We start from the raw sequence: 26,431 nt of genomic DNA on the forward strand, positions 1-26,431 counted from the left end.
TGAGGGGATCCCAGATATTTGTGAAGCACTAGATCTAGAAATTCCCCCAATTCAAGGTCCCTCATCATCCACGGAAATACCGAAACCACAGAGGATACCCATGAAGTCTCAAAGATCTCAGTGGGCAAGAATCCCTACAAAGAAACCTAAAAACTCTTGACGGGATCAACAAGAACAGTTGGGAACTAGCTTCCTTGATCTCACCTGTGAAATCCTAGATTGTGGGGCGAGATGATTAACCTCACATGCTCCCCAACTAAAACCAGTGACTGCCTTACATCAGCAATGTTATGGTTTAAAGACACTCCCTTGTTTACTGTTAGGCCGGAACCTAGCATAGTCTATAGGGGCCAAATCTTATTAAGGTTCTTTAGGGGTCAAGGCACTGGAGACGGGAAGGCCGGAACTTATGGTTATGTTTATATCGTTAGCACTATATTTTCAGGGAAACCTCTATTGATATGTTTACTTTAGATACTAAGAGGGTGGATAAGTGACGCCTCCTCGGACTCAAGGTCCCCCGAAAAGATGTTTTTCATGTTTAGTCAAGTACTAATTTTCTTGTTATTTATTCCAGGTTTAACAATAAGGGCTAAAAATGTACCATTCAATATGATTAACCTGTTGTATTTTTTTTTCCTCTTTCTCTGTCAGAATTTCTCCTCTTCCACCCCCCTTTTCTTCTTCTCATCCTCACTCCTAAAATGACCACAGATGCTCCGGTCAAGTAGAAGCTGGGTAGTCACTCGTATAGGAATCCTGGACCTATCAAATTCAGATAAGTCCCACATGAAGGGTCAGGTAATTGCAAATGCACCACTACATAATAAGTCTAGGACACCAATCAAACGATTAGATGGCTAGTACCAACATTACACTGGTCTCATACAATGTGAGAGGCCTAAATTCAGACATAAAGAGAAGGAAGGCTATGTCACAATACAAACTCCTAGGGGCTAATGTTATATTTTTACAAGAGACCCACTTCATGACCTCTCAGATTCCGAAATATTGGGAGAAACAATTCCCTTTACACTACCATTCGACGGTTAATCAGAAAAAAAGAGGGGTATCTATACTCCTTCACTCCTCCCTAAACTTTCACCACACTGATTCCATTATAGACAAGGAAGGTAGATTCCTCATCATTAAAGGCACTATCAATGAAACAGAGATAATCTTCTGTAATGTTTACGCCCCAAATGAGCATCAAGAGCAGTTCTTCACTAATCTATCCTACCTCCTCACTAGCTGGAATGCAACTAGAATTTTTTTAGCGGGTGACTTTAATGTCTCTCTACACACTCAGACCCAAACTCCAAACATCCCTCTCACAACTGCCCAACATAGAATGAATAAAAAGATTCTCTCCATCCTTAACACCTTGGCAGGGCACAACTTACTAGACACATGGAAGGCCCTTTATGGCATCACAGATGACCACACATTTTATTCCACAGCACACCACAAATACTTCCGCTTAGATTATATTTTTTCAAGCCAGATACTGACAGCAAATCTAGTGTCTTCCTCTATTCACCCATGTGTGTGGTCCGACCACTCAATAGTCTCTCTAAAGATGAAAGGGATTCTCCCATACAATAATGCTAAAAGCTGGTCATTTGACCCCTTATCATTAAAATACCCAAACCATAAAGAGACAGTTCTTAAACACATGGAGGAATACTGGAACCTCAACCTGAACACAATAAACAACCCCATACAGGTGTGGGCAGCGCACAAATCAGTTATAAGAGGAGTATTGATTCAAATTAAGTCACATGCTAAACGTAAAGCGAAGGCTCTTGTTGACTCACTACAACACGACATAGCTAACCTAGAAAAACGTCACAAACTATCTGGCTCACCTAGCCTTTATAAATCACTTCTAGACAAAAGACAAGCACTTGACAAAATGCTTTCTGACCGATCATCTAGAGCAGGGCTTAGACTTCAATCTAAATATTTTCTTTACGCAAACAAACCAGACAAATTCATGGCCTATAAAATTAGAAATAGAACTAGAGACATGTCAATCCCTGCCCTATATAACTCTCAGGGGGTCCTAACGTCAAATCCCAAAGACATAGTCGCCTCATTTGCGACATACTATGGATCCCTGTATGACGGTCAGAAAGTATCTAGAACAAAAACCATACGGAATTCCCTGGACACCTTCCTAGAGGAGGCTGCATTGCCCAAGATAAGCAAACAAGAACTAGACTCCTTGAACGCAGACATTACTGACAGAGAGGTCCTCGGGGTCCTTAAAGATTTAAAACCAGGCAAGGCAGCTGGCCCTGATGGGTTCCCAGGAGACTATTACAAACAATTCAAACCAACTCTCACTAAACACATCGTACAATTCTGTAATTCTATCCTAAAAGGCCATAAGATCCCATCTGAATTGTTAAATGCTAAAATTATAGTACTTCCGAAACCAGGTAAAGATAAGACATTGTGCCAAAACTATAGGCCAATATCCCTCATAAACCAGGACCTCAAGATTTTCACAAAAATTCTAGCTAATCGAATCAAACCCCTACTTCCCAAGCTGGTCCACCCAGACCAAGTGGGCTTCATTCAAAATAGAGAAGCACCAGACAACGTCAGGAGAATGGTGTCCCTAATTGACTATATACATGAAACAAAAACCCCTTCTCTGCTCCTCTCTTTGGATGCGGAGAAGGCGTTTGATAGAGTTGATTGGACATATATGCAGGCAGTATTAACTAAAATAGGCATATCTGGAGAATTCATGAGCGCAATTCAAAATATATATTCCACTCCCTCAGCAAGCGTGAGCGCTATGGGCCACCAATCCGAAAATTTCGCAGTCCTTAATGGGACCCGTCAGGGCTGCCCCCTATCTCCATTACTGTTTGCTCTGTGCATAGAACCCCTGGCCCAACACATTAGAAGATCTCCCGATATTACCGGTATTAAAATAAAGCAGAAGGAGTATAAGCTCACACTTTTTGCAGATGATGTCCTCCTCTCTCTGTCACGACCAATGATAACACTCCCGAACCTCTACCAAACCCTTGAATCCTTCTCCACCATATCAGGCTATAAAATGAACCTGGAGAAGTGTGAAGCACTACCTATACATCTACCGGAACATACCAAAAAGCTAATAGAAGCTAACTTTGAATTTAAATGGGCCAAACACCTTCTCAGATACTTGGGGATTAATCTAACCACAAGCTCAAAGACTTTATATAACGTAAATTACCCCCCTTTGTACAAATCTATTAAACAAGATCTAAATAGATGGAGTAAGCTACGATTTTCATGGTTTGGTAGACTGTCGGCAATCAAAATGATGATATTACCAAGGATCCTATATTTATTTCGCACCTTGCCAATCAGAATACCAGCCCCTGACTTAGACGACCTCCAAAGACATATAATCAATTTCATTAGGGGGAACAAAAAAGCTAGGATCCCTTCGGCAGTCCTCTCCAGAAACAGACAGTTGGGGGGGGTGGGGGCACCAAATCTTAAACACTATTTTCAGGCAGCTAGACTGGCGCAGACAGCTCTTCTTAATGACCCAGACAAGGACATTGTTTGGACGCAGCTAGAGTCAGATATTGCAGGAATTATCCCACGCGACTCGATTCTTTGGGACCCTAAACGGTGCCTTAGCAAGACACAACACGAACACCCAATAATAGATTTTATGATCAAGCAATGGTCCAAGCTAACCACCTCCCTGGCTCTACTCCCTTTACACTCAGTTAAAGCCACACTTACTAGCCTAGTTAGGCATGAACTGGTTCCCATCATCAAAAAATGGGAAAACAGAGGACTTTATAGAATCGCTGACATTATAGTAGGAGGCAAAATGATGAGCTACACACAACTACAAGAAAAATTACAGCCAATCAAACTAGAACGGTTCCTTTACCTGCAGCTAACCTCCATAATTCACCCCCTCTTACCACTCATAACCAAAAACTTACCCTCTACATTAGAAAACATATGCAGCTCCTCATCCAGACCCAAGAACACTATCTCCAGGCTTTACCAGGCAATTCAGCTAGCGTCAGACAACTCCAAATCCTCTTTACAAACTAAATGGGAAAGGGATATCAACAAGGAAATGGAGGTCCAAGTTTGGTATATCACTCTCTCTAGTGCAGGAAAGGGATTGTTGAGTGCAGACATGTGGGAAAACTGCATTAAAACCAACTTCCGTTGGTATCTAACACCGCTGATAACCTCACACTCTTCCAAAGATAGATCCAGACTTTGTTACAGAGGCTGTGGGGAGGTGGGGGACTATAAACACATGTGGTGGGACTGCACCTATTCACATAGGGTGTGGAACCGACTATCTAGGTTCTTAAGCTCTACTCTAGACAGCCCCATTAGACTTACCATGGAACAAGCACTGCTCCATGTTAGGCTTAAAGAATTTAACAAACATATTAATTTGTTTATCAGGATAACATGCACCGCCACGAGGATCTGTATAGCCCGTCACTGGAGGGAGTGTGCCCCTTCCTGGGACGAAATCCAACACAAAATTAAATTCTTTTATAATATGTCAGAACAGGCAGCATTTCTCCTGGATACCCAAGAAACCTTCCAGAAAGTATGGTATTACTGGATATTAAATAATGGGTCTTAACACATTAGTCTGATAGGATAGAACCCCTCACTTAAGGGGCCCCACCTTCAGGTACATAGAGTCCCCAGAAAAGATAGCTATAACACAGATAACTGGGAGTCATATTAACCCTACATAAAATAAATCTTTACACAAACTGGAGCAGAATGGTCAGGAGTTGTTCCCCTCTCTACACCCCATCTCTCTTTCTCTCCTTGCTTTACCTTACTTTTTTCCTCTTTCACTAATACTTTATCTGGATGACCTTTACCTTGGTAATATGCAACTAATGTGGGCCTTACAGCTTCATAAAAATGCACTAAACAACTTGAATTTTAGCTCAAACATGAGAATTTATATTAAAAGGACTATTGTCCCTCAACGCATGACGCTATTAAAGTTCTCCTGTAAGAGCGACCCTACATGCTATAACTCAGTAATTGAACGATTTATTGATTTGTATTTTGCATTGTTTTTATTACTTTGCAACGTTAGAGAACCAAGATATTTGTTCTCTTGATTTATTTTGATTCATCTTTTGTTTCACACTTTGTCTGTTATTATGCCTTTGTTACAAAATAATAAAAAATACTTTATCATAAAATAGATTTTCTTTTTTGATACTAGTGGTGCCTAGACAAGATCTCTCAGGCTAGAATAAAAAGTTGCCTTTGGCTGGACGATGGCCTTGCATGTGCTGATTTCTCTTTCCTCAGATTCCCTGAACAGAGTTTGAGATATAAGCTCCCTGGTCAGCTTCTTTCAGCACCATTGACCACTGAACTTACTCTTGTTATTCAGGAATATTTGCATTTTAACAGCAATGATGTTATGAGTATAGCCATGGTTTGGGCAGCCATGAAGGTCTACCTGAAAGGTCACTTATCAAAAAAGGCAGTTACACACATTTCAGGGATCCAGCCCTAATTCAGCACATGCCGATACTCAAACCATTCAGAGATTTCTAACTGAACACTAACTCCCAACCTTAGATGCATAGATGACATACACTCTTTCTATTGCTTTCACTTTAGAAGAAGTGGCATTAGCTATATCATCCCTGAAGCCCCTAAGGCCCCTGGCCTGTATGGAATAATAATAACTTTCTATAAGGCCTTTTCAAGATGATTGGCTCTGATACTACTTACATTTTATAATTCAGCTGTTCAGTAAGGTTCCCTGCCAAGTGAATTTCTAGAAGCTAGCATTCTTACTATCCCCAAAGCAGGCAAATACTTAATGCTGTGTAAAAGTTATAGGTCAATCTCACTTATAAATTTGGATGTCAAGATATATAAGAAAATTCTTGCTACCTAACTAGGCACTGTTTTACCCTATGATCTACTAAGATAAATTAGGATTTGTCATGGGAAGACAGAAAACAAACAAAACCGTAATTTACTAAATATCTTTTTTTTAAGGGTCCAATATGATTTTACCCTCCTCACCATGTTTTTGGATGCTGAAAAGGCATTTTGCAATGGGAGGTGAGACTATATGTTTCAAGCCCTGAAAGTGTTTGGACTACCTGATTCATTTTCAAAAGCTGTGAATGCCCTGTACACAACTCCATCTGCCATGGTCAGAAGGTTTTTATTTTGCTCTCCCACCATCCGTATAAGAAATGGGACATGTCAGGAATATACATTATACCATCTTCTCTTTACCCTTACCATTGAAACTTTTGCAACAGCTATTGGAAAAGGCTTGACGTCTCATGATACAAGGCACTGTACAAAAATTAGCTCAGTTTCCTGATGATCTGACACTTTTCCTGCGTGATCCTGATTAATTTTTGAGAGCTTTAATTTATTTATTTATTTATAAAATATTTTACCAGGAAGGATACATTGAGATTTCTCTCGTTTTCAAGTATGTCCTGGGTCCACAAGACATTGCATTGATACAATAGGGTACAATAACATACAAAAACAATAATAATACACAATATATGCAGGTAGGAAATATTTAATCAACCATGACAGGTACATTCTGTTTTGAGATATGTAGAGAGGGATCTCTTAAAGGATATTAGGCTTGTAGAAGGTTTGAAAGTGTGCGGGAGGTCATTCCATAACTGTGGTGCTCTGTAGGAAATGGAGGATCGATCTGCTTTCTTTTTGTATTGAGGCAAGCTAAATAATGTGCTGGTATTGGATCGGAGGTTATAGGAGGTGGGAATAGCTGGGGAGAGCATTCTGCTCAGGTAGGGTAGGAGCTTCCCAGAAAGGCTCTTAAACACAAGGCAGGAAAGATGGAGGGAGCGTCTGGATTCCAGCGACAGCCAGTTTAGTTCTTTTAGCATGTCACAATGGTGGGTCCTGTAGTTACATTGTAGCACAAAGCGGCAGAACGAGTTATACAATGTATTAAGTTTATTAAGGTGAGTTTGCGGTGCAGGTGCATAAACTACGTCCCCGTAATCCATGATAGGCATCAGCATTTGCTGTACAATCTTTTTTCTTTACTGTAGAGCTGAGGCATGATTTGTTTCTGTACAGGGCACCTAGTTTTGGATAAAGTTTAGATGCAAGTTTTTCTATGTGGAGGCCAAAAGATAGATTGGGGTCTAACAACATACCCAAGTATTTGAAAGAGTGGACTGCGGTCAGCGTGCAATTGGATTTTGTTTTGATGCGTAGATGGGAATTTTGTAATTTGTGTAATTTAGGTCCCATTCCAAAGATCATTGTGACAGTTTTGTCAGTGTTTAGGAAGAGTTTGTTTTTGAGATCCACTTTTCTACCTCTGTGAATTGGTCTTGGAGCACTGCTTCAAGCTGCGGCAGATCGGAATTGTTTGCATAGATTACCATGTCATCTGCGTACATGTGTACAGTTGAGGATTTGCAGACATTAGGCAGATCACTTATAAATAATGTGAATAGTAGGGGGCCGAGAATGGAACCTTGGGGAACACCACACGTGACTAGGAGAGGGAGGGAGTCGCTGTCAGAAACAGAAACATATTGTGATCGATCTGATACATATGATCGAAACCAGGTTAGCGGACGATCACCAATACCTGAGTTTTTTAGTCTGAGCAGTAGTATGTCGTGGTCTACTGTGTCAAAGGCCTTTGCAAAATCAAGGAAAATAGCTCCAGTTAGGTCTCCTTGTTCCATGCCAGTTTGTATGTCGTTGCAAACTTTTAGGAGGGCAGTTGTAGTGGAGTGATTCGGGCGAAAACCTGATTAATCAGGGGTCAGATAGTTAGATTGTTGGTAATACTCACATAGTTGCATATGGACTAATTTTTCTAAGATTTTTGACAATACTGGGAGCAAAGATATAGGACGATAATTAGAAACCAAGGTTAACTCCCCACTTTTATGGATAGACACTACTCTTGCAGCTTTCCAAAGTTTGGGTATGTATCCAGGCACCAAGGATTCGTTAATTAGGGTTGTGACGGGTTTAGCAATTGCCGGCACACTGAGCTTCAACAGCATTGCTGGGATTGGATCAGGTCCAGACTGGTTTTTCATTTTTAGATTATTAAGGCGTTTCTTAACGACATTGATGAGTACAGGTCTAAAATTTAACTTCTCTATATTGGGTCTTTGCTGATTTAGTGGGGCCTGATCCACATTTGTAGTTTCAGGATGCGTGTCATTTATTAGTTTGTCAATCAGGGTGGTGGAGCATCCGACAAAATAACTATTAAAGGCATTTGCTACTTCTAAGGGGAGTTGCAGGCTTTGGTTGTCCACATTGACAGTGGGGGGTTGGGAGTGGATTGGTGAATTTTGTAAGTTGTTTATGAGTTTCCAAAACTTTCAAGGGTTTGATATGTTATTGTTCAGATTTTCACAGAAATATTGGGCCTTGGCCAATTTTGTTTGTTTAGTGCATATATTTTGCCATTGTCTATATACACAGTGATCGTTCATAGAGCCTGTATGCTTGAACTTTGACCACAATGAATCCTGAAACTGGTACATTTGAATGAGGTCAGCTGTGATCCAATTTAAGTGTGCTCCTTTTACTCTCACCTTACGCAGCGGGGCATGCAAATTCCAAACTTGTAAGAGTTCAGACTGAAAGAATTCAACTGCAGAATCTAGATCTGGGATTAGGTTTATCTGTGCTAGGGGAGGTTCTTGATGTCATTTAGAAATGATTGAAGATTAAATTTTTTGAAGGACCTGGTGATTTTAACCTTGGGAGAGGATTTAGTTGCCTTTATTTTGCGCACGCAGTACACTAGACAGTGGTCACTGAAATTGTTAGGGAGAACACCTGCCTCCTGGATTCGGTCGGGAGAAGTGGAGAGAATCCAGTCAAGCAGGGTGTGATTATGGCTTTTGATGTTTATGCGAGTTGGGGAGGAGATTAATTGCATTAGCTGCAAAAATGTAAACGGCGAGCGACAACTATTATTTTTTGGATTCAGCCAATCAATATTAAAATCTCCAAAAAAAAAATTTCACTTTTTGGGTTTTGAGCTATGGTTTCACTAAGGAGATGTGCTATGTCAGAAAGGGAATGTACAGGGGAACTAGGTGGGCGGTAGATCCCTGCAACAATTATTGATTTACTGCATGGGATCTCAATTGTGCCAGAAAGGAAATCAAAGGTGGCAGGAGAGCTAGATTTTTGTAAGGGGGTGTACTTTGTGGAATTTTCAACATAAATTACAATGCCACCTCCTCTATTTGCTCTATCATTTCTTTGGTATGAATACCCATGTATTGCAATGGCAGAGTCAGGTATGTTTGCGGTTAGCTACGATTCAGAGATCACAATGATTTTGGGCTTGTATTGTAAACACCAAGCTTACAGTGCATCAATTTTTGGTAGTAAGCTGTGGATATTACAGTGCACAAAGGAAAGGCCTTTTTTAGCTGGAAGGCTAGGAATGGAATTTGTTAGGGGACCAGGGTTAGACTCTACATCATTTGCAAGGGCAAGTAACATAAGGAATAGGAATTTGGAAATCATTTTTGTTTGGCCATATAGTGAATGTGAAACTTTATAATTTTGTGAGGTGGGGGTAGGAGGGTTATTTTTTATAAACCTCCACCAGCACTCAGCAGATAAGTTACAGCAAGAGAGCAGGCCATGGTGTATGATAATTTGTTTTCCAGTTAGAGGTGTGTGCTTATGGCGGTTATTATGTGAACAAAATTGGAGTGAGAAAAGGGTTATCATGAATAACAGTATGGTCATATTTGGATTCATGTTTGTGGTATGAGGTGTGTAGATAAAAAAATAAAAATAAAAAGTATATACACTATTAATGGAGCTTATTGAGCATTTTGGTAGATTTCCATTATAAAATGATTGTAAAAGTCGTATCTTATAGGACTTTCTCATAATACCCTTCAGGCTTTACAGAGAATATAAAGCTTTAAATGGTCTACTAAGGGCCCCATGTATTAGGCAGCGTGTGGACAAGCTTTTCAACTTGAGAAGTTGTCCACATGCCTTTGATGCATATGGGCAGCGGATCTGTTCATCCACTGGCCTGTATTCATCTTTCAACACTTCAATTATTGTGTAATGCCCGCCCCTTCTCTAGTGTGACCTTTACCATAAAAGAAGGGTCTGATTTCCACTATAGTTCTATTTCAGGGCCAATATAATTGACAAATGAAATCCATTTATGCCAGTATTTGGGGTATTTGACAACCAGAGTAAATCTTGGACTTACTTATTGATTGTCATTTGCAAAGCACGATGCCTAAAGATGTTAGAGAGAGAGGTTTTGATATGATATGGAAATCAGTGGAGTTATGGCATATAATATTGTTAAAAAACTAACCAAAACTTTAGTAGAGATTCTACATGTACAGCATTCACCAGTGACATATTAGAGGGAGAAAATAGTAAAATACATTAAAAAAAGAATATGTAAATGGAAGATTATGTTGACCTATAGCGATTGATGTAAAAAAAGGTGGGTGGTACAAGAAATCTAATTGCAAAACTTATGTGAACGGCTTAAATGAACTGATTTTAGATTTTTGTGGTTTATTTGGTGATATTATTAAGCACAATATCATTATAAGCTAATCCGGAATACAAATGAAATAGATTCATCATTGCCTGACTACAACTTCTTAGCTCTTCATTTGAGCTAATTTCATACCCATATATGAGTTTCAACTAACTAATGTAAGTTTGAATTTTGTTAGCTTTTTAATGAAAACCCCTGCAAATTACCATATGTGAAAAGTAGAGTTAGAACACTTCCCTGCTGAGCTAGTAAACCATACTAAGAGGAAGACCTAATTAACGCTTAGATTACGAGTGGTGCTCTAACTGTAGCGCAAGTGCGCTTTTTTTTTAGGCACCCTAGAGCGTCTTCAGCCTCTCTAGCCTTACCAGTCCTTATGTTATTAAATAATTTTCTTATCTATTCATAAGTAAAGTCTTGACCTGGACGGTGTTAAAAAAGTGTGTATGTGTGTTGTATACTAAGGGGAAATCAGACCTAATTAAAGGGAAATAAAACACATATTTTAATGGAAAATGTTTATATATTCAGAATGAACAAACTTTGCAATATATTTATTTATTTTGTACCTTTCCATGTAATCTAGCTCTGAAAATCAAGTCATTTCTAATTCTCAAAACTTTAAATGCAACCTGGCAACTTCTCAAGTCTAACACTGCTACATATATGTCCTTAATTGGCTTCATCATGTAACTGCAAAACAAAACATTTTATATTAACATTATAACTGGGGCCAGCATTGTTGTCTGCAGACTAAAGCCCCAATCGACTCCCCCAAATAAGATAAATGGTGGGTGGAGTTTGGCTGTTGAAAAATAACTGCAGTAAAAAGATGTTAATTTGTTTGAAAAACACTAAGAGGCCTATTTAAGAAAGTGTGAGCGGACATGATCTGATATTGCGTATCATATCTGCCGCACATCGATAAATGCCGACAGAACTGCTGGTGCAATACCGCCCCCTGCAGATTCACAGCCAATAGGCCGCTAGCAGGGGGTGTCAATCAACCCGATCGTATTCGATCGGATGGATTTCCGGCGATGTCTGTCCGCCGCCTCAGAGCAGACAGACAGGTTATGGAGCAGCGGTCTTTAATACTTGACTGATATGTTATTCTATAGCAACACAGCAGATATTTTGGGTGTTCACTGTCTCTTTAAGGGGTTTATCACAATCTTGCACTTTTTCCGGCAAGTAATGATTCCTGAACCTCAGCCTGTATTTTCAGATAAGTTTATCCAGTAATCACAATTGTAAAATGGTTCTGCCATTAAAAACCCTGAATCTCACAAATTTTACCTCCCTAAAACAACGCAACGTTGTTATCTTTATAATCAAAAAAACAAATGCACAGGATTAAGGACATGCAAAATTTTGGGGGTACCACGATTACATCACAAAAAACAGAAATACACAGGCCCAGATAACAAGGCTAGCCCAGACATGAAAAGGGAACAAAATAAATAATGAAAATGTTTACTGTGCCTTAAAACTATTTCTTAGTGCGCCTTCGGCTTTAGCGCACACATATGTATATTTTATTGAATTTTCAGATAAATCCTCTGGTTAGTTTTCTCAGCACAAGGACAGGGCTAGCATCTGTTTCTCACACATGCCAATGCCATGAAATGTATACAACACAGGTATAGAAACAGCAGCACACATGGGTAATTAAACAAAACAATCTCTATGAATAATTTGTCAGTAACTCATCAAATTTTCTCTCAGTGGATTAAATGGTCTCACCGGAGTAAAGAAACACAATGTCCAAACATGATCATATTGATACACATCTTATAAGATCTCTGTGACAGATACACACTGCTGGCTAATTCAGTGTCTGTCCCTATGGCATTTAAACTAAATTAACCCTTATGGGACTCAAGAAACTGTATTTATAGGGGTATTACAAATTTGTAATGCCATTATTTATCATTAACTGGACTTATAGAGCAATGAGGTAAGGAACACTACTAGTTTCATCTCTTTTTTTGAGTTATTCTAAAACTGCTTTTAACAAACACGTTATTGTCAGTACATATCGGTCCCTAATGGTGATAATGGCTATCAAATGATCTGGGAACAGAGACCATTATGCAAAGGCTTTTTCTGAATCCTGATCTGTCTTTTGAAGTTAGAGAGTTTAATATATTTACCCTCTTTTAAGGCATGATCATTATTTTATTCCACAAAACAGCTACACTCAACTTGCAGTGTCTTGTTATCCAATAATAAATATAAAACTCATTAAATTGTTGTGCAGTCCTTTTGAAGGCTTTCATATGCAGCCCCTTGAGGGACAGTGATTGATAATCACTGATTTATATCCATTTGTCTGTCTCAAACATACATATTTATTTGTGATTTTTATAATCTTTATGTCCCTCTGGTCTTTTGATTGCACAAAAACTTAAAATGTACAACTGCATGTACCCTTCAATCAGGTTATAAAATCGATTTTATGGGGCCGATTCATGAAGCTCCGAAAAGCTCACCGGAAACAGGAGTTAAGAAGCAGCGGTCTTAAGACTGCTGCTCCTTAAAGGGACATTAAACACTTTGAGATAGTAATATAAAGTGATAAATCATATATAAAAAAAAACCCTCTGCAATATACTTTCATTATTTATTTTGTCCCCTTTTCCTGTAATTCCATTCTGAAATTGTGAGCACTTCAGTTCCTGTTAGAAATGGAAGTGGAGAACACTGTTATATTCCACACAGTCATTGGCTGCACACTCTAGTTACCTATTTATAATTGGCCACAGCAGAGAAAGTAACCTAAGTTACAACATGGCAACTCCCATTGTTTTATAGACACTAAAACTTTGCACTTATTTTGCCAATATTTAAACAACTAATGAAACTTTAAAAATGACATCTACATGTTTTCTCAAACTAATCTTTTCTTTGAATGCATCATTCTATTTAGCATTTATTTAGTGTTTAATGCCCCTTTCACTTGTCTGCCTGCTCTGAGGCGACGGACAGCAATCCGCCCGATGGCATACAATTGGGTTGATTGACACCCCCTGCTAGCAGCCAATTGGCCGCAAATCTGCAGGGGGCGGTATTGCACAAGCAGTTCACCAGAACTGCTTGTGCAATGATAAATGCTGACAGCGTATGCTGTCGGCATTTATCGATGTGCGGCACTACAACAGATCATGTCCGCCCACACTTTCATAAATCAGCCCTTATGTGTGGAATTATTACCTCATAATATATTTCAGTCTTGGTCAGATAGACTGACTGACAAATACATATAATTAAATATCTTTTGCTTAACTGTACCAAATATACCTCTGATTTCAGGCTGGTAACTTTTTTATACAAGACTCTCTGGCACATCATTTTGTATTACCTTGTTCCAGCTTCTTATTCTAGTGGAAGTAGTTGTTCTCTTGATGGCTCAGATATGATAGGAATTATCCAAGATGGAGACATTTTGGTTGGGGCTGTGTTACCTCTTCACATGGACAGAATATATCCAAAAATGTCATACAAAGAGAAACCTGGAAATGTTATTTGTAAAATGTAAGTATCATTTTTATATCTTTCCAGTACAAAGATTTCTGTTTTCACTTATATTTCATTAGATTATAGAGCATTTTATATATTTTTTTCTACCAACTAAAAATGTAGTTTTATTACAGTCATTATTCCTCATATTTTCTAAACGTCTTGGCTTATTGCACCTGTCAATTATATTGTGTCTCTCTGTTTTTAAAAAATATGCAATAAGATTGATATGTTCTCCTCTATAGGTTTCCTGTAGAAAATTACTTACAACTACATGCTATGAGGTTTGCCATAGAGGAGATAAACAATAATCCAGAATTACTCCCCAATACAACACTGGGCTTCAAGATTTATGATTCTTGTGCTTTGCTGCAAAGAGAGTTGGAGGGAACTCTATGGATGGTAACTGGGCAGAATAAAGCTATAGCCAATTTCCAGTGCCAAGAAAAAGAACAAATGGCTGCCATTATTGGACACTCTATCTCCACTTACTCTATTCTAATGGCCCATATCCTGGGACTAGCAAGATACCCACATGTAAGGGAGATCAAACTAGAAATCTGAATCACTGTCTCAGTTTTCATACTCACATTACGGAAAAGTATTTATATTGATGAACAATGTATTCACCATAAAAGTAAATGACAATTATGTCATTATTCAGGTCTAAGTAACCTTTCTGTAGAACTTGCTAGATTTCTGCTTTTGTATCTGTGTTTGTTTATATACTTTACTTTAAAGTTACTAATTTAAACCTAGTAAGCTATGAAATAATTTTTTTTGCTGCTACATTATATAAACAACCAAAAAGACTGTAATCTATATGTAAGATTATTTATTCTATATACAAATTCTCTGATATACCAGCTCATCTTTTATTTATATATATGACCAAAATTAGAAATAAAATTATCTAATTTAGATATATATTATTTCATCTATACAAGTAAAAGCCTTCTGCCTTTAAATATCATAAAAAAAAACATCTAAAGATTGTGAGCCTTATTAGTATCCTAGTTTACTTGCAAAGTGAAAGTACCATTTACTGATATACCATATACTCTGACTGATCTGTTGCACAACTTGATTGTTTCAAATGCACCAAGAATGTAGTATCTGTTCTAGAAATGTTAAAAGTTCTTGAAATATAATAAAAAGGGTAAAGCAGACCTCCATTATTACAACAAATAATATTACAACAAATAAACAGAAGTAAGTAAGCTTTTTGCCTAGCGTAGCGCTCATATTGAAAGTAAACAGTTTTTGCTTGCACACTAACCCGACAGGCGTAAAATTCCGACTTTAGAATATCACGATAACGTATCCCCCCATAGGAGTAGATGGAGCAAAAAAAGTGAAAAAAAAAATAACTCCCTACTCGTGTGAAAACCCGATCACGCAACATGTAAATATTATTTCACATTCCAATGTACTTCACATAGCAGAATATGTTTTATTTATTCATAAATACATATATATATATATATATATATATGATTTTTTTGCACATATATATGTATAGCTATATATATATATATATATATATATATATATATATATATATATATATATACTGTATATAAATATATATATATATATATTTATATATATATATATATATACGTTGATTGGAGTAGCCGTGTTAGTCCAGAGATTTAGATATCAAAATAACAAGAGTATTGCATTGAGCGATGATACTTTTTTATTGGACTAACTACACATTTATAAGATGACAAGCATTCGGAAAAGTGTCTTCCTTTTTCAAGTCTGAAGCAATACTGACCAATTTGATGGAATTTACAGATTATGAGGCCTATTTTCAAGCTGTCAACCGCAAATACGCTGGAATTTCGCAGCGTAATTGTGGCGAGCTTGATTCTCCCTAGTTATCAAAGCCTACAGACCGGCAAAAGTTGAAATTTGTGATGTAACATACGATCCGCTGGTCTCAGTCCGACACAGATCGATGCTTGCGTCATTACAGATGTTCCGAATACAAATTCGGCACTATCTGACTACTTTTGCTAGTTATCAAACTGCTAACAGGTACGCTCGCCACTGTTCCGGCCCAGCGTACCTGCTTTTCAATCCGTCTGAAAGCAGCGAAAGCTTATGTTCGCTGCTGCCTGATATCCCATTGATTCCAATGGGAGAATAAAAGTTACGTTTACACCTAACACCCTAACATAAGCCCAGAGTCTAAACACCCCTAATCTGCTGCCCCGACATCGCCGCCACCTACATAATGTTATTAACCCCTATTCCGCCACTCCCCGACACCGCTGCCACCTACATTATACTTATTAACCCCTAATCTGCCACCCAACACCGCCGCCACCTACATAAAAGTATTAACCCCTATCCCGCCGCTCTCGGACCCCGTGTGGTATACCTTTAACTATAACCCCTCCTATTTGGTCTCCACCCTATATAAGGACTACCTGTAACACTCATTTACTGCCTGATTATTGAAGTCTTAGCTACTCTGGTGTAGCTTTCCTTATCTCAGGTCTCCTATTGCTTGTATCCTGTGCAAGGTGGTTTACTTTGTTTACTCTAGCTGCGTCTTGAATCTCTTATGCTCAAATCGTTACTTTGTCATTACCGACTTTGGATCATTCAACGGCCGGATCTACTTTTTCACCGCTACCCGGAAGTAAGCCGCATTCACACACGCTGCCTCTCCAAACACGGATCTTCCAATGCGGTAACAGAAATATCACGGTCCTCAAGGTGGTAACGTATACGAACAATGCTAAAGCCTTTAAACTTCTTACCTGCTTGTTTTTGTTACCATACTGAATTATTGGGCATCTCCTATTACCTGCAGCATCCAATATGAACAAACATTGTATGTCTGTGGAATGTCTGAACTTGTAAATATTTTAGGCTGTGTGTGATTGCGTGAAGTAAGAAGAATCATTTGTTTCTACCAATTCAGATTCTGAGCTTGTCAGTATTTCTTTTTCATCTGTGGCCTCCGGTTATATATATATATCTTGAACATAAGATATATATTATATTAAATATTCCTTATATTTATTAACACTTAAGTCAGTAGTTAATATACAAATTCATCATATATTAAATGTCTCATATTGTTTAATCAGGCTACATAGAAGTTGTTTTCTGATTACTACAAAAAAGAGCAACAAGCTCTAATTTTAGAGCTAACCTTTATAACCAATGTGCAAATACTTGTTTACTTAAATACGAAGCTCAGAATACCACATAATAATCAGGCCTAAAAAACCGAATTTTGAATTAATTAAACATTATGGATCCTAATGAAATAAAAAAGGAGTTTAATAATGTTTACCTTAAACTTGATTGTTTGGCAAGAGCTGTGACAGAAGTGCAGACTGAAAATGCTGCACTGAAAACTATAGTTAAAGATTTTGTTACACAAAAGCCTCATGACCCACCTGAACCTCATATTAATTATCCACAACCTTTTTCAGGGAAACGTTCTGAGTTCAGGGAATTTAAGAATGCCTGTAATTTATTATTTTCTCTTAGACCTAAGACTTATCATACTGAGCGGATTAAAGTTTGTACCACAATATCTTTCCTACAAGGTGAACCCAGGACTTGGGCTAATAGGTTTTTTGAAAACAATAACAATATCCTGGATTCATTACAAGATTTTTTTTCTGCTTTAACTAGTCTATATCAAGACTCAAATTCTCAAATAAATGCTGAAATGAGATTGAGGTCTTTAAAACAAGGTAAGAGAAATGTGGAGGATTATACCACTGAGTTTCAGATGTGGGCAGAGGACTCTCAGTGGAATGAAATCAGTTTGAAAAATCAATATCGTTTAGGTTTATCTGAAACACTCAAAGATGAACTTTCACGTCTTGAGATCCCAGATACCCTTGATGGTCTTATTAAATTATGTACATCTTTAGATCGTCGTTTGAGAGAAAGGAGGGCAGAAAAGGCCTCTAATGATACCTCATATAGAAGACCTTACCAAGTCACAACAAGTCATGACAAAGCTCATGGCAGTGCTACCCCTATGGAGATTGGTGTACTTAGAGGACCTCTGCCACCAGAGGAAAAAATTAGAAGGAGGTTGGAAAATCTCTGTTTATATTGTGCTCAAAAAGAACATGTAGTATCTACTTGTCCTTTGTTGAAAAAACAAAAGAATGGTAAGAAAAAAACCAGTGACTTTATTTACAGCATAGCTAATGATACACACATGACTTTGTCTATTTCTTTACAGTGGGACCAGAAAAATATCCAAACCAAGGCATTAATTGATTCAGGAGCATCCGGAAATTACATTGATTCCACTTATGTAAATAAAAATCGAATACCTACTATTTGTAAACAAAATCCTGTATCTATTAAGCTGATAGATGGTTCATTAATAGAACAAGGACCTATTACACATCATACTATTCCCCTGCTTGTAACATCATTGCAGGGACACACTGAATATTTATCTTTTGATCTCATAACCATTCATCAGCATACTCTCATCCTAGGCTATCCTTGGTTGAAGAAACACAACCCTCACATAAATTGGGTTTCAAATAAGGTAACATTAGATTCTGCTTTTTGTTCCCAAACTTGTTATCCACATCAAACCATAGCGTCACTTGATATTGGTTTACCCTCGTGTTATCAGGATTTGGCAGATGTATTTAATTTAAAAGAGGCAGAAAACCTTCCACCTCATAGGGAGTTTGACTGTCCTATCGATATAATACCTGGTTCCAAAATCCCTCATGGTAAGATCTATCCCCTCTCTCAAGAGGAACTCCAGTATATAAGAAACTACTTAGACGAAAATTTACGTAAGGGATTTATTTCACACTCCACATCCCCTGCAGCTGCAGGTATGTTTCTAGTAAGAAACAAGGATGGTACCATAAGACCTATTATTGATTATAGAGCTTTAAATAACATCACAATAAAAAACAGATATCCGTTACCTTTAATACCTGAACTTTTGGAACGTCTAACTGGTGCAACTATTTACACCAAATTAGATTTAAAGGGAGCTTATAATTTGATTAGAATTAAAGAAGGTCACGAATGGAAAACGGCATTCAGGACCAGATATGGCCTTTTCCAATATAATGTAATGCCTTTTGGTCTGAGTAATGCTCCGGCAACTTTTCAGTTTTTTATAAATGAGATCTTTCGTGACCTGATAGACGTTTGTGTCATAATATACCTTGACGACATATTAATTTATTCTAGAACACCTCAAGAGCATGAAAAACATGTACGCTGGGTATTAACTCGTTTAAAAGAACACAAACTATATGCTAAACTGGAAAAATGTTCCTTTCATGTCACAGAAATAAAATTCTTGGGTTACATCATCAGTCCCAACAAAATTCAAATGGATCCGGAGAAGGTATCAGCAATTCTAAATTGGCCTACTCCTACTTCCACAAAATCTGTACAACGATTCATTGGTTTTGCGAATTTTTATAGGAAGTTTATAAAAAATTTCTCTTCAATCGTTAAACCATTAACAACACTCACTAGTGAAAAACAAAGATTTAAGTGGACCGAATCCGCTAGTCTTGCCTTTAATAAATTGAAAGAAAATTTTACTACAGCTCCCATTCTAGTTATGCCAGATTTTGATTCAGAATTTATCCTTGAAGTAGATGCATCCGACTCAGGTATCGGTGCAGTTTTATCACAACAAGATAAGAACAAGACTGAGATTCATCCTATTGCTTTCTATTCAAAAATGTTAACTAGTGCTGAGAAAAACTATAGCATAGGAGATAAAGAACTTCTAGCTATAAAACGTGCTCTAGATCATTGGAGACATTTATTAGAAGGTTCTAAGCTACCTTTTAAGATTTATACTGACCATAAAAATCTTGAATTTCTAAAAACAAGTAAGACCTTGTCTGCAAGACAAGCAAGATGGTCTATATTTTTTGATCGTTTCGATTTTCTCTTAACCTACAGACCAGGACATTTAAATACCAAAGCCGATGCCCTCTCTAGATTACATGAACAAGACACTCATAATCAAATTTACCAAATCATTCCAAAAGAAAAAATTATAGGTTTATTAACACCTTTAGAAGAGGAGATCTTAAAAGAATTAAAACATGAACCACCACATGGAATAGACTGTCAAAAAGATTCCAAGACTGGTCTTTTCTATCATAATTATAAACTATATATCCCCAAACAAATTAGATCTTCTATTCTTAAACAAACCCATGACGGGACACTAGCAGGCCATCCAGGTATTTCTAAAACTATAGACCTAACCAGGAGAAATTATTGGTGGCCACTCATGGATACCTATATTACAAACTATGTAAAACATTGTGATACCTGTGCCAGAAACAAGTTAACACACAAAAGACCATCAGGTCTTTTATCTCCTCTGCCTATTCCTGACAAACCCTGGAGTACCATATCAATGGACTTTATTGTCGAGTTACCTGAATCCCACCAATACAATACTATTTTAGTTGTCATTGATCATTTAACAAGACTGGCTCATTACATTCCCCTAAAAGGTCTCCCTACAGCTTTCACTACAGCTCACGTTTTCCTAGACAACATAGTTCGCTTACATGGACTGCCCAAAGTTATAATAACTGATCGTGGTACACAGTTTACCTCTAATTTTTGGAGATCCCTATGTAAGTTAATCAAAATTGATTCTAGATACTCGACTGCTTTTCACCCTCAGACAAATGGTCTTACAGAACGACTCAACCAAACCCTTGAGCAATATCTTTGTTGTTATATATCTCATCTGCAGGATGACTGGTCATCCTATTTACCTTTGGCTGAATTCTGTTATAACAATACTACTTCTACATCTACTAAACTATCCCCATTCTTCGTTACTTATGGATATCATCCTACTACTATTTCATTGTCCTCTCAACAAGTGAACTCTCCCTCAGCATTGGATTTCGCAACTACCCTACAAGAAAGACTTAACATCCTGAAAAAACATCTTTCGGAAGCTAAAGATTATCAAAAAAGGTTATATGATACCCATCACACTGCTAGCCCGGCTTATCAGATTGGAGATTTGGTACTACTCTCGACAAAGAATCTCAAACTGTCAGTTCCTAGCAAAAAGTTAGCAAATCAATATTTGGGTCCTTTTAAGATTTCTAAAATAATCAACCTCAATGCTGTGAGATTAGAGCTTCCCCAGGATTTTAAGATTCACCCCTCTTTTCATGTCTCTCTGTTAAAGCCATATCTTCCTTCACCTCAGTCTCTCTCCTTGTCTCGACCACCTCCAATACTCGTTGATGATCGAGAGGAGTATGAAGTTGAAGCTGTATTGGATTCTAGGATCCATAGGAAGAGGTTAGAGTATCTTGTGAAATGGAAAGGTTATGGTTCGGAGGATAACTCTTGGCAGCTTCATTCTGATCTTCGCACTCCCCGTCTTCTACGAAATTTTCATCGCCGCTATCCTGAGAAACCTAGTTTGGAAACCCCTGGGGTGCTTCCTTGAAGGGGGGGAGATGTGGTATACCTTTAACTATAACCCCTCCTATTTGGTCTCCACCCTATATAAGGACTACCTGTAACACTCATTTACTGCCTGATTATTGAAGTCTTAGCTACTCTGGTGTAGCTTTCCTTATCTCAGGTCTCCTATTGCTTGTATCCTGTGCAAGGTGGTTTACTTTGTTTACTCTAGCTGCGTCTTGAATCTCTTATGCTCAAATCGTTACTTTGTCATTACCGACTTTGGATCATTCAACGGCCGGATCTACTTTTTCACCGCTACCCGGAAGTAAGCCGCATTCACACACGCTGCCTCTCCAAACACGGATCTTCCAATGCGGTAACAGAAATATCACGGTCCTCAAGGTGGTAACGTATACGAACAATGCTAAAGCCTTTAAACTTCTTACCTGCTTGTTTTTGTTACCATACTGAATTATTGGGCATCTCCTATTACCTGCAACATCCAATATGAACAAACATTGTATGTCTGTGGAATGTCTGAACTTGTAAATATTTTAGGCTGTGTGTGATTGCGTGAAGTAAGAAGAATCATTTGTTTCTACCAATTCAGATTCTGAGCTTGTCAGTATTTCTTTTTCATCTGTGGCCTCCGGTTATATATATATATCTTGAACATAAGATATATATTATATTAAATATTCCTTATATTTATTAACACTTAAGTCAGTAGTTAATATACAAATTCATCATATATTAAATGTCTCATATTGTTTAATCAGGCTACATAGAAGTTGTTTTCTGATTACTACAAAAAAGAGCAACAAGCTCTAATTTTAGAGCTAACCTTTATAACCAATGTGCAAATACTTGTTTACTTAAATACGAAGCTCAGAATACCACACCCCGCCGCCACCTAACTAAATATATTAATCCCTATTCCGACGCTCCCGGAGCCCACCGCAACTAAATAAAGTTATTAACCCCTAAACCCCTGGCCTCCCACATCACTACCACTTGCTAAACCTATTAACCCCTAAACCACCAGCCCCCCATATCATCATAAACTAAATTAACCTATTAACTCCTAAACCTAACAACCCGCTAACTGTACATTAAAATTATATCATCCCTATCTTATAATAAATTAAAACTTACCTTAAGAATTAAATTAAACTATATTAAACTATTAATTAACATACCCTAACTATTATACTAAAATTACAATAAACTATATTAAACTATTAATTAATCTACCCTAACTATTATACTAAAATTACATTAAACTATATTAAACTAATAATTATTCTACCCTAACTGCTATACTAAAATTACAATACACTATATTAAACTAATAAATAATCTACCATAACTGTTATATTAAAATTACATTAAACTATATTAAACTAATAATTAAGCTATCCTAACTGTTATACTAAAATTACCTTAAACTACAAATTAAATTAACTATATTATATATTTAAACACCTAATCCTAAATCTACTATTAAAAATGACAAAGTTACAAAAAACTAACAACGAAGTTACACAAAATAACACTAAGTTACAAAAATAAACACTAAGTTACACAAAATAAAAAATAAATTATCAAATATTTAAACTAATTACACCTAATCTAAGAGCCCTATGAAAATAAAAAAGCCCCCCCCCCCCAAATAAAAAAACCCTAGCCTACAATAAACTACCAATGGCCCTTAAAAGGCATTGCCCCAAAGAAATCAGCTCTTTTACCTGTAAATAAAAATACAAACACCCCCCCAACAGTAAAACCCACCACCCACACAACCAACCCCCCCAAATAAAATTCTATCTAAAAAACCTAAGCTCCCCATTGCCCTGAAAAGGGCATTTGGAAGGGCATTTAGCTCTTTTTCCTTGCCAAAAGTCCCTAATCTAAAATTAAAACCCACACAATAAACCCTTAAAAAAACCTAACACTAACCCCCAAAGATCCACTTACAGTTTTTGAAGACCCGACATCCATCCTCAACGAAGCGGCAGAAGTCCTCAGCGAAGCCGGCAGGAGTCTTCATCCAAGCGGGCCGAAGTCTTCATCCAATCCGGCAGAAGTCTTCATCCAGACGGCATCTTCTATCTTCATCCATCCGGCGCAGAGCGACTCCATCTTCAAGACATCCACGGAGCATCCTCTTCAATCAACGTCTTCTTGAACAATGAAGTTTCCTTTAAATGACGTCATCCAAGATGGCGTCCCTTAGATTCCGATTGGCTGATAGAATTATATCAGCCAATCGGAATTAAGGTTGAAAAAATCCTATTGGCTGTTGCAATCAGCCAATAGGATTGAGCTTTCATCCTATTGGCTGATCCAATCAGCCAATAGGATTGAGCTTGCATTCTATTGACTGATTGGAATAGCCAACACATAATTATATATAGATATATACAGACATATATATATAATTAAATGTGTATATATCAAAATATATATTAATTTGATCCACTAATAAAATCAATTTTATTTTTAACCATTACATAAATACTGGTTTATTAGTAATTTATTTGAACTAAATAATGGGTAATGATGATTTTTAAAAATCTTACGCCTAGATTACGAGTTTTGTCGGTAAAGACCCGCGGTGCTAACAAGCCTTTTTTTCCCAGCGCACCCTTAAGCCAACGCTGGTATTACGAGTTGTCTGAATGGCTGCGTTAGCCTCAGAAAAGGGATCGTTGAGCCAAATTTAGCTTCCCTTCAACTCTCAATAACAGCGTTGCCTACGGTAACGGTAAGATGGAAAAATGTGCTTGTGCACAATTTCCCCATAGGAAGCAATGGGGCTGAGCTGGCTGAAAAAAAATCTAACACCTGCAAAATAGCAGCGTTCAGCTCCTAACGCAGCCCCATTGTTTCCTATGGGGAAACACTTTCTAAGTCTACACCTAACACCCTAACATGAACTCCGAGTCTAAACACCCCTAACCTTACACTTATTAACCCCTAATCTGCCGCCCCCCCCATCGCTGACACCTGCATTATACTATTAACCCCTAATCTGCCGCTCCGGACACCGCCGCAACCTACATTATAGCTATGAACCTCTTATCTGCTGTCTCTAACATCGCCGACACCTACATTATATGTATTAACCCCTAATCTGTCCCCCCCCCATGTCACCACCACCTACCAACACTTATTAAACTCTAATCTGCCAACCGGACATCGCCGCCACTATAATAAATGTATTAACCCCTAAACCGCCACACTCCCGCCTCGCAAACGCTATAATAAATTTTATTAACCCCTAATCTGCCCTCCCTAACATCGCCGCCACTTACCTATAATTATTAACCCCTAATCTGCCGTCCCCAACGTCGCCGCTACTATATTAAAGTTATTAACCCCCTAAACCTAAGTCTAACCCTAACCCTAACACCCCCCCTAAGTTAAATATAATTTAAATAAAATGAAATAAATTTACTATAATTAAATAAATTATTCCTATTTAAAACTAAATACTTACCTATAAAATAAACCCTAATATAGCTACAATATAACTAATAATTACATTGTAGCTATTTTAGGGTTTATATTTATTTTACAGGCAACTTTGTATTTATTTTAACTAGGTACAATAGCTATTAAATAGTTAATAACTATTTAATAGCTACCTAGTTAAAATAATTACAATATTACCTGTAAAATAAATCCTAACCTAAGTTACAAATACACCTAACACTACACTATCAATAAATTAATTAAATAAATTACCTACAATTATCTAAACTCAAATACAATTAAATAAACTAAACTATAGTGCAAAAAAAACAAACACTAAATTGCAATAAATAAAAAAATATTACAAGAATTTTAATCTAATTACACCTAATCTAAGCCCCCTAATAAAATACCCCCCTGAAAATCACCCTACCTTGAGCCGTGTTCAGCCAGCCGGCCACCGATGGAACAGAAGAGGAAATCTGGACTGGCAGAAGTCTTCATCCTATCCGGGCAGAATAGAACATCCGGACTGGCAGACATCTTCATCCAGGTGGCATCTTCTATCTTCATCCTTCCGGAGTGGAGCGGAGCCATCTTCTATCCAGCCAATGCGGAGCCATCCTCTTCTTCCGACGGACTAACGACGAATGAAGGTTCCTTTAAATGACGTCATCCAAGATGGCGTCCCTCAAATTCTGATTGGCTGATAGGATTCTATCAGCCAATCGGAATTAAGGTAGGAAAAATCTGATTGGTTGATTTAATCAGCCAATTAGATTGAAGTTCAATCCGATTGGCTGATTGGATCAGCCAATGGAATTGACCTCGCATTCTATTGGCTCATCCAATCAGCCAATCGGATTGAACTTCAATCTGATTGGCTGATTAAATCAACCAATCAGAATTTTCCTACCTTAATTCCGATTGGCTGATAGAATCCTATCAGCCAATCGGAATTCGAGGGACGCCATCTTGGATGACGTCATTTAAAGGAACCTTCATTCGTCGTTAGTCCGTCGGAAGAAGAGGATGGCTCCGCGTCGGCTGGATAGAAGATGGCTCCGCTCCGGAAGGATGAAGATAGAAGATGCCACCTGGATGAAGATGTCTGCAGGTCCGGATGTCCTCTTCTGCCCGGATAGGATGAAGACTTCTGCCGGTCCGGATGTCCTCTTCTGTTCCATCGGTGGCCGACTGGCTGAACACGGCTCAAGGTATGGTGATCTTCAGGGGGGTAGTGTTAGGTTTTTTTAAGGGGGGATCGGGTGGTTTTAGAGTAGGGGTGTGTGGGTGGTGGGTTGTAATGTTGGGGGGATTGTATTTTTTTTACAGGTAAAAGAGCTGATTACTTTGTAATTTAGTATAGGGTAGGGAATTTTATTATTTTGGGGGGCTTTTTTATTTTATTAG

General features: G+C 37.8%; 1 protein-coding gene across 1 annotated transcript in view; it reads left to right on the forward strand.

Annotated features, from left to right (window-relative positions):
* Positions 1-1,579: 1,579 nt before the first annotated feature.
* Positions 1,580-26,431, forward strand: part of LOC128664684 (uncharacterized) — a 54,179-nt gene continuing 29,327 nt past the window's right edge. The window contains exons 1-3 of the mRNA XM_053719493.1: positions 1,580-2,444; positions 13,954-14,116; positions 14,347-14,662. Coding sequence (XP_053575468.1) covers positions 1,580-2,444; positions 13,954-14,116; positions 14,347-14,662 — 1,344 coding nt within the window. The remainder of the gene's footprint in view (positions 2,445-13,953; positions 14,117-14,346; positions 14,663-26,431) is intronic.

Source organism: Bombina bombina, chromosome 6, assembly GCF_027579735.1.
Source record: "Bombina bombina isolate aBomBom1 chromosome 6, aBomBom1.pri, whole genome shotgun sequence".
Classification (NCBI taxonomy): domain Eukaryota; kingdom Metazoa; phylum Chordata; class Amphibia; order Anura; family Bombinatoridae; genus Bombina; species Bombina bombina.